The sequence below is a fragment of the Sus scrofa genome, chromosome 1 (genome assembly GCF_054392235.1).
Source record: "Sus scrofa isolate SSC_HxYL_T2T_F1_AM1 chromosome 1, Sscrofa_HxYL_maternal_Yorkshire_Landrace_v2.0, whole genome shotgun sequence".
In the NCBI taxonomy this organism is placed as follows: domain Eukaryota; kingdom Metazoa; phylum Chordata; class Mammalia; order Artiodactyla; family Suidae; genus Sus; species Sus scrofa.
The window spans coordinates 79,302,412-79,317,466 of NC_139383.1; the positions used below are offsets into that span (position 1 = coordinate 79,302,412).

At 36.0% G+C, this 15,055-nt stretch overlaps 1 protein-coding gene across 4 annotated transcripts in view; it reads right to left on the reverse strand.

The window, feature by feature from the left end:
• The window catches only part of LOC146406163 (uncharacterized), a 1,231,956-nt gene that overhangs the window by 573,595 nt on the left and 643,306 nt on the right, over positions 1–15,055 (reverse strand). Inside the window, exon 5 of one of the 4 annotated variants that reach the window (XM_084963237.1) lies at positions 401–4,586. The exons of the other annotated variants lie outside the window; for them this stretch is intronic. Coding sequence (XP_084819363.1) covers positions 4,568–4,586 — 19 coding nt within the window. The 3' untranslated portion in view covers positions 401–4,567. Of the gene's footprint in view, positions 1–400; positions 4,587–15,055 lie in introns of those variants that run through there. 4 annotated transcript variants of the gene reach the window in all.

Genomic DNA, 15,055 nt, shown 5'->3' on the forward strand with positions numbered 1-15,055 from the left:
ACAAAATAGTCAACATAAACATTATGAATTTGATATTTTTATCTCCTTTCTCTTATACTATTTGAAAACTAGTGTGCATTTTAAATTTATAGCATATCTCAAGTTAGATGATAAATTTTCATCAGGAATAATTGATAAGGATTTAAATTTCATAAAATTTATAGTTGGAAAGAATAACTGCACCTACAAAGTTCTTCCAAACATACTTAAAATTTTCCAATAACTAATTATCTATTTTAAGTTCAATTTAATTAAAATTAAATAAAATTAAGAATTCAATTCCTCTGTCACATTAGTTACATTTCAAATACTCAATCATCACAAGTGAGATTGTTGGACAGTGCAAAATGGGAGAGTAAGACATGGCCAGATCATATAGGCCTTCTAAACTTAATTAGGATTTTTGTTTTTTGTTGATAGAAGATGTTCATGAATTCAAGGAGACATTTAAGGGATAAAATCCATAGGAGTTGATGATGGACTTGAAACAGGAATATATTGAGAGTGGATCAGGGTTGCTATTTTCTGTTGTATTACCAGTGGGTCAAAAATTTAGATAGGGCTCAGTGGGGATGTCTTGTCCTTGTTCCATGGTATCTGGAGCCTCATCTAGGGAAAATCAATTGGCCAGAAATGGTGAATGGAACCATCTGGAGGTTTGTCTTACTCCTTTCTGGAACCTAGACTGGGTTGACTCAGTGACTTAGGCTTAGCCTGGGCTGTTTACTAGAATGACTGTATATGTCCCCTCTATATAGCTTGGGCTTCCTCATATCATGGCAGCCTCGAGGTTGCTACAATTCTTACAAGACAGCTTCCCATGAGCATTCCATCAAATAAGGAGGAAGCTGCATGGCCTTCTACATCCTAGTCTCAAAAATCACCCACAGTTCCACTGTACTCTTCTTAGCTGAAATAGTCACAGGCTTACACAGATTCAAAGAGAGGGAACAGAAACCCCACCACTCAATTGGAAGAATTTCAAAGAATTTGCAGCCATGTTATAAAGCCACCTAAGTGCAATTTGGAATATTCCTGTTTTAAGGTGCTTTTGAGTCATCTAAGAGAAGTGGCTGGATATCCTGGTCTGGGGTTCAGAGGAGAGTTTCTAGTATATAAATCATCTGAACTAGTGTGGTGATTAAAGTATAGGGGCGAACCCCTCAGAAGGGAATCTGGATTAAGTACAGTGTCTTTGCAATTTTCAACAAGTTACTTTTCTGAAAAAGGGACAAAAATAGAGCAGCCAGAGCAGTGGGGAGAAAGGCAGAAGGGTGTTATAACTTGGAAGCCTGGAGAAGCCTGTGTTTCAAAAAGTGAAGGGTAGTAATAGCTTTAAATCTTCTGAAGTGTCAAGGATGATAAAGACATTGATAACTGTGTTTATTAACAGAGTAGCTGTTGTTTACCTTTAAAGAATAATTTTGGTGTTTTAGAAAAAAAATTGGGGGCGTTCCCGTCATGGCACAGTGGTTGAGGAATCCAACTGGGAACCATGAGGTTGCAGGTTCGATCCCTGGCCTTGCTTAGTGGGTTAAGCTGTGGTGTGGGTCGCAGACGCGGCTCAGATATCAAATTGCTGTGGCTCTTGTGTAGGCCAGTGGCTACAGCTCCGATTCGACCTAGTCTGGGAACCTCCAAGTGCCCCAGGAGCAGCTCAGGAAACGGCAAAAAGACAAAAAAAGAAAAAAAAAAATTGGATGCAAAACAAAAAAATGAGTTGCTGTAGAGAAAGCTTAAAAACTGGAAGAAACTGGTTATTGGTTGATTCTTGCTGTCCAGAGTAAGAGGAGACAAAAATACCTATTAAGGGCTATTATTCCCTATATCAATCCCCCTTCATTAATAATAGATATTAAGCATTTAAAATTAAGTTGTTAACATTTTACTGTTATTTTTAAAAACTCAAATGTGGAGTTCCTGCCATGGCTCTGCAGAAACAAATTTGGCTAGCATCCATGAGGATGCAGGTTTAATCCCTGGCCTCACTAAGTGGGTTAAGGATCTGGTGTTGCCTTGAGCTGTAGTGTAGGTCACAGGCATGGCTTGGATCTGGCATTGCTGTGGCACAGGCCAGCGGCTACAGCACTGATTCGACCCCTAGGCCTGGGAACTTCCATGTGCCAAGGGTGCAGCCCTTAAAAATAAAAACAAACAAACAAAAAACCCTCAAATGCATGGTCAATATTATCATGCTATTTTTGTCTTTAAATGGGAAATAAGATACATATATAATTATTTTTATGAATGCAGTACTATATTATCTCCAAGAATAATACCTTAAAGTATCACAGAGCAAACTGATCATCTTTCTTATTATGGTTAAGGCCAGTACTCAAACCGAAGATGCTAGTGTCACCCTTTGATTTGCCCTGAGCAGACCTTTGTAAATTTGTGTATTTACTATCCCTCCTCTTTAGGAAATACCTCCTGGAGGAATTCTAAGCTCTTGCTTCCCAGAGAAGACTGCACCTGGATTACCTCTTCTGTGGCTCTGGTGCCTGCAGAGGAGGCCAAAGCCTTGACCTCAGAGGGGCAGCAGCCTTCAGAGGATAACCTAGCACCTGGGCTGTCACTGTGGCCTGGTGGGCCTAAGTATTGTGACAATGTCACTTTTCCACTAATGAACATAAATGCAGATTTAACATCCTTGCCATTTTTTAATGAAAGTACATCAATTAATATATCTTTACAATAATGCAAATTGAGAAATAATCTTACAATTGTGCACATTCTATAAGCCTTGGGGATTTTGAAAGTAAAAGGAGGTTCCATTAGTTCTTCAATACTTTTTTGCTTGATCTGATTTCACAGAGGACATGGAAGCAAACACGAATGTGTGCACATACACAAGGTATAAAACCATGTAGTATACACAAACCTATATACTGTCTTAAACTCTTCTGTAAAGAGATTTTAAGCCAGTTGTCCATTTTTCTACATAGCCAAATATAGGCAGATAGGAAGATACTTCTTCCTTGAGTTCTCTGGTGGCTCAGCAGGTTAAGAATCTGACATTGTCACTGCTGTGGCAAGGGTTTGATCTCTGGACTGGGATTTTCCACATGCTAAGGATGTGGCCAAAAAAAGAAAAACAAAAAGGAAAAGAGAAGGGGATCTATGCTAATATTCAGAAATAGATCAGAGAGAGGAGAAGGAAGGAGATTCAGAAATGATCATTAAAGCAGGAAAACAAAAAAGAAAAATGGAAAATATTTCCCCTTCAACAGTCATAAAAAAATTGTCTGTTTTATTTACTGCTATATCCCCAGAATTTAGAAGCTGAGACATTGTCTGAAGCACAGTAAGTGCTTAATAAATATTTCTTTACTAAATTCTTATTTTATGTAATTTTGCCTTTTTATTTTTATATTTTGTCTCTTTAGGGCTGCACCCACGGCATATGGAGGTTCCCAGGCTAGGGGTCAAATTGGAGTCGTAGCTGCCAGCCTACACCACAGCCACAGCAATGCAGGATCTGAATCGCGGCTGTGACCTATACCACAGTTCACAACAATGCCAGATCCTTAATCCACTGAGCAAGGCTGGGGATTGAACTTGCATCCTCATGGATACTAGTCAGGTTCATTACCACTGAGCCACAATGGGAACCCCATTATTTTATGTAATTTTAAAAAGCAGTGCACACTATCACACATTGAATGGTCAACAGGAACCTGCTGTGTAGCACAGGGAACTCTATCAATATTCTGTGATAACCTATACGGGAAAAGAATCTGAAAAATAATGGATGTGTGTGTATGTATTACTGAATCGCTTTGTTGTACAGTAGAAAATAATACAATATTGTAAATTAATTATACATCGAACTTCAAAAGATGAAAAAAACAATGCAAATTCTTATGTTTAGATTATACATGCATATATATACATATATACACACATGTTATATATGTGTATGTGCATAAAGAGATATCTTTAAATCATGTAAATATGCAAATATTTGGGCATGTTTAACAAGCAAGGCTTTCAATTAGCAGTATCAAACAGCTCTATCACAAGCAAAACCATTAGTGTTTTCATTTGTTTGTTTTTAGTTTTGCTGGTATCATTTGCTTTGGTTTCATTTTTTGTATTCTGCCTTTAAACCATGGCATTTTCTTTTCATTTGTAGAGAAAGCCTGAAAGTGTGAACCCTTGTCTTGTGAAACAGTGGAAGGACCAACGGACAGATGATTTCATTCACTAAGCAGAGGAGGTGGGTTATAAAGTGGTCTCCTGACCAAAGCCGGACCTACTGGGCATCTTTCAGAGAAGGGGAAGGAAAAAGAGGAAGAGAAAGGGGAGGGGGGGGAGGAGGAGGAGAGGGCAGAGGTGGGGAGAGAGAGAGAGAGAGAGAAGGCAGGCTGACATCAGCTCTCTCAGGTGACTTGACCTTTAAGCCATAGGCCTAAGGAACTGAGATGAACCTCTTCCATCCAGCGTGGGAAATGAGGAAGCAAAGGAAGCCAGTCACAGTAAGAGGGAAAAAAGAACTAGATCTGCTGAGAGGAACGTGGGTAACCGACAGTCTGATCCCTTTTCCAGTCTCTATTTCCAGTCTATTTTATTCTTGTCTGTTCAACCTTAAAAAAAAAAAAAAAAAAAACTAATATATTTTTCTGAGGAAAGATTATACGTAAAGGAGTTATAAATCATTCAATTCTCCCTCTCTCTCTCTCTCACACATACACACACACACTCTGTGCTTCCAAAAAGGATATGAAGTGGTTATATCACAAATAAAACATCATATTATTTGAAACACTAAAACAAAACAGCCAAATAATATGAGGGGTTGAGAATGAAGGAGATTATTGTGCTATCAAAAACATATTAAGAAAATCCCCAGCAATGGAGTTCCCGTCATGGCTCAGGGGTTAGCGAACCTGACTAGCATCCATGAGGACAAGGGTTCGATCCCTGGCCTCACTCAGTGGATTAAGAATCCTGCATTGCTTTGAGCTGTGGTGTAGGTTGCAGACAAGGCTTGGATCCAGCTTTGCTGCGGCTGGGGCGTAGGCCAGGGGCTACAGCTCCAATTGGACCCCAAGCCTGGGAACCACCATATGCTGTGGGTGCAGCCCTGTAAAGACAAAAAGAGAAAAAAAAAAAAAGAAAATCCCCAGTGATGACCCATAAGATTCCTACAAGTCAAAGCAAAGAGGAAAACAAGCTAGTGTTCTTACTGTTCTTTGAAAGTAAGCACCACAACTCAGCACAGAAAGACAACACTGTGTACTGTGAAGGGAGCTAGGTTGAGTATTTCCTACAGATAGCACTAAATAATTTAATGTATTTTATTATTCATAGACCATATATATATCTACAAATAGATATATAAATATCTTCATATTTTATATTAATCCTTAACTAATTCCTATAGCTTACAGTTAAGATATATTTCTAAAAGAAAAAATAAGTTAAAAATGTCAAATACACCCCAAAATGTACTGTATTTCTAAGAGGGACCAACCTAAAGAATTTTAAGAAGTGACAGTTTAACCTACTTAAAAACTAGAACAAGACTTGAAACTCATCAGTAGTAAATAAACAGTCCTATCTTTATCTTTCCTGATTTCCTTTCCCCTTTTTGTCTGCTTTCCTCAGGTTCTTACCTGGAATTACATTTTACCTTGTCATGGTTTTTTATGTTTATGAAACTGTCTTAAATTCTTCCTGGAACTAGGCAGAACGTACATATATACACACACAGAAACATACACAGTTGAATTGGCAGAGATGGAAACCTGTATAAGCTGATCCCCACTTAGCTTACTTCCTAGGCTAAGCAATGTTCTTTCTCCATTTCTTCTATGAAACATCTGGCTGTTGCCCAGGGCACATTCATATTCCCACTGGAAGGTAACTTTGCATTATACTGATAAATATTTTTCTTGAGTCACATACAAACTTACATCAGTTGGATTTGTTCTAAACCTGGTTTCATCCTGTGCTGGTTGTCATTTTAATAATCTAGTTAATTAAACTGTATTTATGTTTATGAGAATGTGAATAGGGGTATCTAAAATAAAACAGATTGGGAGTTCCTGTTGTGGCTCAGCAATAACAAACCCAAGTAGTAACCATGAGGATGTGGGTTCCATCCCCAGCCTCACTCAGTGGGTTAAGGACCCGGCATTGCCTAAGCTGTGGTGTAGGTCACAGACTTGGCTTGGATCTGGCGTTGCTGTAGCTGTGGTGTAGGCTGGCAGCTACAGCTCCAATTTGACCCCTAGCCTGGAAACTTCCATATGCTGTGGGAAAAAAAAAAAAGAAAGAAAGAAAGAAAGAAAAAAGAAAAAACACTTCAAATTTTCAGAGTATATCCAAAACTCAATTATTTCTCACCATTTCCACTGGTATTAGCCTGGTCAAAGCCAGAATTTTCTATCTGGATTACTGAAATAGCCTCCTCAATGGCAGCCTTCTCCCTTTTTTAGCCTTTGCCAGAGCCTTTGCACTGGCTGATCCTCCTACTGGAAAGCTCTTCCCCACATAACAGATTCTGTCAAGTCCTTTAATCTTCAATGTCATGTCCTCAACCAAGCCTGCTCTGAACCCTCTAGTAAGACTGCAAGCACTTCCCCACTTTCCTGATCCCCTTTGCCCTGATTTTTTTTTTTTTTACTAGCACATTCTGCTATTAAAGTACAAAATTTACTTATGTATTGTTTAATGCTTATCTATTTGTCCCTGTGATGTAGACAGAATATAAACTCCATGAAAGTATTCTGTTATCTGATCTACTGCAAGTGGCTAGAAGAGTGCCTGGCAAAAAGTAGACTCTCAATAAATACAGACTATATTAATTGGTGAAGTGTGGAGAAGATAAAGTGTAGGGTGTAAATGAGTTAATGAATATAAATCAACATATGAAAACCAATAGTGTCTTTTTTTTCTATCAGTAATAACAAATCAGGAAAATATTTTTCCCCATTTTTTAAAATTGAAGTATAGTTAATTTACAATGATGTGCCAATTTCTGCTGTACAGCAAAGTGACCCAGTCATACATGTTTATATATTCCCTTTCTTATGTTCCATCATGATCTGTCCCAAGAGATTGGATACAGTTCCTTGTACTGTGCAGTAGGAACTCCTGGCTTATCCATTCTAAATGTAATAGTTTGCATCTACTAAACCCAACCCCCTATAATCCCAGTCCATCCCACTCCCCACTACCCCTTGGCAACCACAGATCTGTTCTCTATATCTGTCAGTCTATTTCTATTTTGTTGATAGATTCACTTGTGCCATATTTTAGATTCTACATATAAGAGATATCACATGGTATTTGTCTTTCACTTTCTGACTTCACTTAGTTTGATAATCTCTAGTTTCATCCATATTGCTATAAATGGCATTATTTAAATGTTTTTTTTTTACAATAGACACAAACTTATGAAAAATGTTCTTAGTCAAGAGCCTAAAATACTTACACAAATTAAACTGGAAAATGAGGTCAAAATGTATTAGCTGAATAGAGGTATTTACATCAGTTCTCCTAAATTAATTTCTAATGTCAATACAACCCAATACAAATTGCATTTGAATATTTGAGAAAACTAGTAAACTTACTTTCTATGGAATATGTGTATACATACACACACATATGTATATAGAATAATAAGCCAGTCTTCAAAAGAAGATTAAAAGTTTGGCCTTGCCTTTCCAAATATTCACCCACACATACTACATAGATAGATCAGAGTGGAAAAATAATACCATGGTGATATTGTCAAAGCAAGAGACAATGGATCAATGGTAAAATAAAAATAGAGAACTCAGAGAAGCCCCTTAATTTACAATAAAATTGGTACCACAAATTAATTGAAAAATACAAGTTGTTTAGAAAATAAATTTGGGAACTATTTCACTATGTGAGAAAAATAAAAATCTGTTTCTACTCTAAACAAGTATAATGTGGACTATGATGGAATAAATACTTATTAAAGTAAAATATAAAACTATACCAATAATAGAAAAAAAATTAGAGAATATCTCTGTGATCTAAGGGCAGAAAAGGACTTCTCAAAACTTCAGAAAACCTGCTCCATAAGAAAAATAAAACAATGTGATTCCACAGAAAGTAGGGGGGTCTGGTCAATGAGGAATTCCATGAATAGACAGGCAGATTGAAAATACTAGCAATGTCTAAAATTGACAAAGGATAAGTATCTCTAATATCACAAAAATGTCTGTGAACCAACCAAAAAGATACAGGATCCAAAAAGGAGTGTGGGCAAAAGATATAAATAGGAAATTTACAGAAGAAACAATACAAAAGAATACTAAATTTATAAAGATAATACCAGAACTTACTAGTAAAAGGAGAAAAACAATTTAAAACAATGGGATCCACCTGACTTAATCAATAATGATAAATCATGCTGGTGTCTCATGTCTCTCTTTTTTTTTTTTTTTTTTTTTTTCTTTTTAGGGCCATACCAGGGGCATATGGAAGTTCCCAGGCTAGGGGTCCAATCAGAGCTGCAGCTGGCGGCCTACTCCAGAGCCACAGCAATGCTGGATACTAGCTGCATCTGTGATCTACACCACAGCTCATGGCAATGCCAGATCCTTAATCCACTGAGCAAGTTCAGGGATCAAACCCACATCCTCATGGACGCTAGTCAGGTTGATTAACCACTGAGCCACAACGGGAACTCCTGGTGTCTCTTGATATGACATGATGAGAAGGGAATGTCATCTCTGCGTTATTCTGCCCAAACCTCAAACTAAGTCTAATCAGGAGAAAATATCTGACAAGCCCAAGTGAAAGGGCAGTATACAAAATACCAGGCCAGTGATCTTGAAAAGTCCCAAGGTCATAAAAAAAGGAAAGACCAGGAAACTGTCATATATAGGAAGGGTCTAAGAGAACACAATAATTTTTTACATTTTTTTTATTGAATAAAAAATTCTTTAGGGAGTTCCCATTGTGGCACGGCAGAAATGAATCCGACTAGTATCCATGAGGATGTGGGTTCCATCCCTGGCCTTGCTCAGTGGGTTGGGGATCCCGGCATTGCCATGAGCTGTGGTACAGGTTGCAGACGTGGCTCAGTTCCAAGCTGCTGTGGCTGTGGCGTAGGCTCCCACCCCTAGCCTGGATCTTCCATATGCTTGGAATACAGTCTTAAAAACAAAACAAACAAACAAAGAACCATTAAATTTTATAGTGCTTTACAGTTTTCAAAGGCTTCACACACGATTTCACATAATCTGCTAATAACACTTTTGTTTCTTCCTACTGCTACATTGCCCCACCCCCTTCCCTCTCTCATTGGTAACCACTAGTTTTGTGTCTTTATCTGTGAATCTGCTCCTTTTTTTGTCTTATTCACTAGTTTGTTGTATTTTTTAGATTCCACCTATAAGTGATATCATACACTATTTATCTTTCCCTGTCTGACATATTTCACTTAGCATAATGCTTTCCAAGTCCATCTATGTTGTAACTGGCAAAATTTCACTCTGTTTTATGGATGAGAAGTATTTCACTGTATATATATATATCATACCTTCTTTATCCATTCATCTATTTATGGATACTTAGGTTACTTCCATACTTTGACAATTGTAAATAATGCTGATATGAACATTGGGGTGCATATATCTTTTCAAATTAGTATTTTTTTGGGGGGTACATATCAAGGAGGAAAATAGAATTCTGGAGTGAATCCTGGAATAGAAAAAGAAGTTAAGTGGAAAAAACGTGAGCTCTAAATAGGTCTCAAGTTTATTTAACAGTTTTGGGTCAATGTTGGCCCCTTCGTTTTGACAAACATTATTGCCATGTTAATATTAGCAAAACTGGATGGAAGGTACACTGAAATTTTCTGTATTTGCAACTTTTATGTAAATCTCAAATTGTTTTAGAATTTAAAATATTTTTAAAATAAAAATGAAGTATCTCTCTACATCTATTAGACTGACAAAAACTAGAACACTAAGAAACGCAAAGTGTTGGTGAGGATGTGCAAATATAGAAATTCCTGTGCAGTAATGGTAGAATTGTAGACAGGTGCAGGAATTCTGGGAGGAAATATGGCATGTTCTATGGGCCAACAATTCCTCTCCTGTGTATCTATAAGAAATTCTCACGCCAATCTAAAAAGAGACCTATGTAACATTTATATATTTATTTATATCTCACAATATATAAATATTATTTTTAGCGGTGTGTCCTTCACTGGAGAATTGACTATAGAATGTATAATGAATCCATACCAAGAAATACCATGCAGCGTTAGAAGCAAACAAATCGCACACAAACCAACATGGATAAAGGTTAAAAATATAGTACTGAATGAAAGCAGAAACAAAAATATACTGCAATTTATACTACATTTAAAATATAACGTACAAAATAATATACCTTTTACTAGCACACATACAATAAAAATATATGCAGTTAAACACATTAGAATGGTTATCACATTAAGTACATTAGGATGGAGAGGAACACAACATTAGGAAAGAAGTATTTATGCCAATCAATCAGGTAATAAAGTAACCTTGAGCAAAGCAATGATAATAACATGCCATAAAGTAAGAGTATGGTTCACTCAACTTGTTACAACAAAAAAGATTTAAAGTAGGCAAAATCTAAGATATCATATTCAGATGACTTTGCAAGTGTTCTTACATATTTTTTTTTGCTTTTATTTTGTTTTTATTTTAAAGAAAATAAAATTGGACATCCAATAATATTCTATAGGTTCCATTTTAACAGAAAAGATGATCTCAAACTCCATTTAAAGAGATCATATTCAGGGAGTTCCTGTTGTGGCTCAGTGGTTAACAAACCCAACTAGTACCCATGAGGACACGGGTTCTATCTCTGGTCTAGCTCAGTGGGTTAAAGATCTGGCAGTGCCGTGAGCTGTGTAGGTCACAGATGCGACTTGGATCCTGTTGCTGTGGCTCTGGTGTAGGCTGGCAGCTCTGATTCAACCCCTAGCCTGGGAATTTCCATATGCCACAGGTGTAGCCCTAAAATGACAAAAAAAAAAAAAAGAAAAAAAAAGAGAATCTCATATTCAAAGGCATTGCCTTGACCTTACATCTAAAGTTTGGCAAATAACTGACTATGTTTTAGGTTAAAGTTTTAAATTATGTATGCATTATTTTTAAATGAAGCTCAATTTCATACATATTATTTTGATTACCTCATGAACAACTGGTCATCATTCCTCAATAAGAGTGTTCTTGAACATACACTAGAATGAAGTATCCCATAGAGAATGTAATTATCCCATAGAGTATCTTGCTCAACAAACAGTAACTGCCTGAATCCGTGGTTCTAGGGCTCATAAAAATAAAGATCACTTAGTAGGTAATGACTTTAGTATTCTTTTTTCTTGACTAAAAAGCAATTCATATGATCTGGTAGCACTTTACAAACTTTAACATGTACACTAGTTACCTGGGGATCATGTTTAAATCCAGATTCTGATCCAGTAGTTCTAAGGTAGAGCCATCAAGCTCGGATGGCACCAAGGTTGATAGTCTATGGAGCACACCTGAGTAATAATGGTCTCAAATGAAAAGATGAATTTTGAATAATCTCATTTGTAGTTATTTAAGCATTTGAAGTTAACAAGTGATTTCCTAAACTTCTTGTGGTACAGAGCTGGGAGTGATACCTAAACTAGTATAATTTTATAGAGATGTAATTATCAAGCAAATATTCATTCATATTATAAAATATATTTAAATTAACTTCCATACTTATATTCAATTATGTTTCCACTATAATATGTTAGAAATAAAATGTACCCCTCAAAATACTAAATAAGTTAAATTGTAAAATAGATTGAGTGCTACCCATTTGATGGGTGGATGAAATCTTTCCAAAATTAGAAGTTTATTTTTGTCCTGCTTAGTATTTAGTCCCTCCCAACTCATCCTTAGCAATTGACTAACAGTTTAAAAAAAAATTAAAGAACAGTCCTAGTAAGAATAGAGGAGGATACCACTCTCTTTGTTGACTTTGATAAAAGGACTAATACACACTTTAGGCATAAACAGAGCCTGGTGAAAAAATGGATTTATGAAATTCACATAGTACTATGTAAAAACAAACATCTTTTCACTCACCAATGGCAAGCACATTTTTAAAAAAATTATTGAAGTACAGTAGACTTACAAAATTGTGTTAGTTGCAGGTGTACAGCAAGGTAAATCAGTTATATATATATATGCCCACTCTTTTTCAGATTCTTTACCCATACAGGTTATTACACAGTACTGAGTAGTTTACCCTGTGATATACAGTAGGTCCTTGTTGCTTATCTATTTTATATATAGTAGTGTGCGTATATGTTAATCCCAATCTCCTAATTTATCCTTCCCCTCCAAGTTTCCTCCTTGATAACTGTTAAGTTTTGTTTTGAAATCTTTGAGTCAGTTTCTGTTTTGTAAGTTCTTTTGTATCATTTTTATTAGATTCCACATATTAGTTATCTCATGTGATCTGTCTTACTTCACATAGTACGAAAATTTCTAGGTGGCAAAGACATTTTAAACTGAGGATGTAATATCAAATTTATTAATGCAAAGGAAACACAATCGTAAATGTTAGGTTTTCTCTGTTGTTTTTTCCATTAGGAAACATTCACTATTCCACTATAACACATATGACAGTTAATTCATCCCCAAAGTATTTATTAGTGTTCTATGGATAGACATAAATTATAAATTTATCTAAAAATAATTCTATCTACACCTTGTCATCAACATTAAAGGAATGCTAAGTGAATTTGTTCAAATATTGAAAAATTAACTGCCCTTTTCTTTGATTTAGTGAGTTTCATAACTATATTAATCAGATTGGTTGATGAGGTTTAACAAGCCATCTCTATGACATGAAAGTGCAAGGTGAAGTAGCAAGTGCTGATGTAGAAGATGTAGCAAATTATTCAAAAGATCTAGCTAAGATAATGAATAAAAGTGGTACACTAAACAACAGATTTTTGATATAGATGAAATAGACTTCCATTAGAAGAAGATTCCATCTAGGACTTCCCTGGCTAGGGAGGAGAAGTCAATACCCGGTTTCAAAGCTTCAAAGGACAGGCCAACTCTCTCATTAGGTATAAATGCAGATGATGATGAAGTTGAAGCTAATGTCCATTTACCATTCCCCAAAGCCTAGAGCCCTTAAGAATTATGCCTAATTTATTCTTCCTATTCTTTGTAAATGGAGCAACAAAGCCTGGATGACAGCATATCTGTTTACAATGTGATTAATTGACAATTTTAAAGCCACTGTTGAGACCTACTGCTCAAAAGAAAAGATTCCTTTTAAAATATTTCTTCTCACTGACAATGTACCTAGTCACTCAAGAGCTCTGATGGGGATGTACAATGAGAGTCATGTTTTCACGCCTGCTATCGCATCCATTCTGCAGGCAATGGATCAAGGAGGAATTTCAATTTCACGTCTTATTATTTAAGAAATGCAGTTTGGGAGTTACCTTATAGCTCAGCAGGTTAAAGACCTGGTATTGTCACTACTGTGACTTTGGTTTTAGCTGTGGCTCAGGTTTTATTCCTGGCCTAGGAACTTCCATATGCTGTAGGTGCAGCCAAAAAAGAAAGAAAGAAAGAAATACATTTTATAAGCAATGCCTCTGATGAATCTGGGCAAAGCCAACTGAAAATCCTCTGAAAAAAATTCATCATTCTAGATGCCATCAAGAACATTCATGGAAAAAAGTCAAAACATCAACATTAACAGGAATTTGTAACTAACTGATTCCAACCTTCATGGATGATTTTGAGGGATTTAAGACTTTCGAGGAGGAAGTAACCACAGATGTGGTGGAAATGGTAAGAGAACTAGAATTAGAAATAAGGCCTAAAGATGTGACTGAATTACTGGAATCTCCTGATAAAACTTTAATGGATGAGTAGTTGCTTCTAATGGATGAGGAAAGAAAGTAGTTTCTTGAGATGGAACTCTTCTGGTTAAGATGTTGTGAAGACTTTTGAAATGACCACAAAGGATTTAGAATACCACATAAATTTAATTAATAAAGCAGTGGTGGGATCTGAGAGGATTGACTCCAGTTTTAAAAGAGTTCTACTGTATGTAAAATGCTGTCGAAACAGCATTGCATGCTATGAGAAACCGTTTGTGAAAAAAAGCATCAATACATGTGGCAAGCGTCACTGTTGTCTTATTTTAAGAAATTTTTGCAGCCACACCAACCTTTAGCAACCGCCACCATGATCAGTCAACAACCATCAACATCATGGCAAGACCCTCCACCAGCAAAAAGACTATGAATCACTGAAGGCTGAGATGCTGGTTAACATTTTTTGTTAATGAAGTATTTTTAAATTAATGAATGTACATTTTTTTAGATATCATGCTATTGCAATTTTACCTGGCTACAATATAGGGTAAACATAAATTCTATATACATTGGACACCAAAAAAATTCAACTTGTGTGACATGTTTTATTGTGATATTTGCTTTACTGCAGTGGTCGGGAACCTACAATATCTTTGAAGTGTGTGCATATATGGTATAATTCTTGAAACTGGGGTTGCTTTTCTACAAACATTTCATTTGCACAGGTTACCATTTCAGTAGTTCAAATTAATGTCTAACATAATTAACCTAAATACAGATGATTATAAGATTTTCAACCTATAATTACTTAGCCTAATTGGGAAATTATGATGCAGAATGAAATAATTATGAAAGGTGATGACTTTAAATAAAATCTATCATAAAATATTCTTTGTTTACTTAGTATAACATATGATTAGCAAAATTATATGGTATTCTCTTCTTTCTAGTTATGCATTTTTGAAGGAAAGCAAATAACAGGCATTCCATACTCCTTTTCCATTCCAAGGCCAAAAAGAACACACGCTCATCAGGAAGACAAAGAAAATCAACCTCATTCTTAATTTTCTTTCACAAGAGTGTGGCAGAGTATAAATTGGACAGAGTGATGTGACTTGTCAGAAATTAGCATCACTATTTCAGTGGAGTTATATCCATTTTTCTCTTTGAATCTATGAGTCAAAA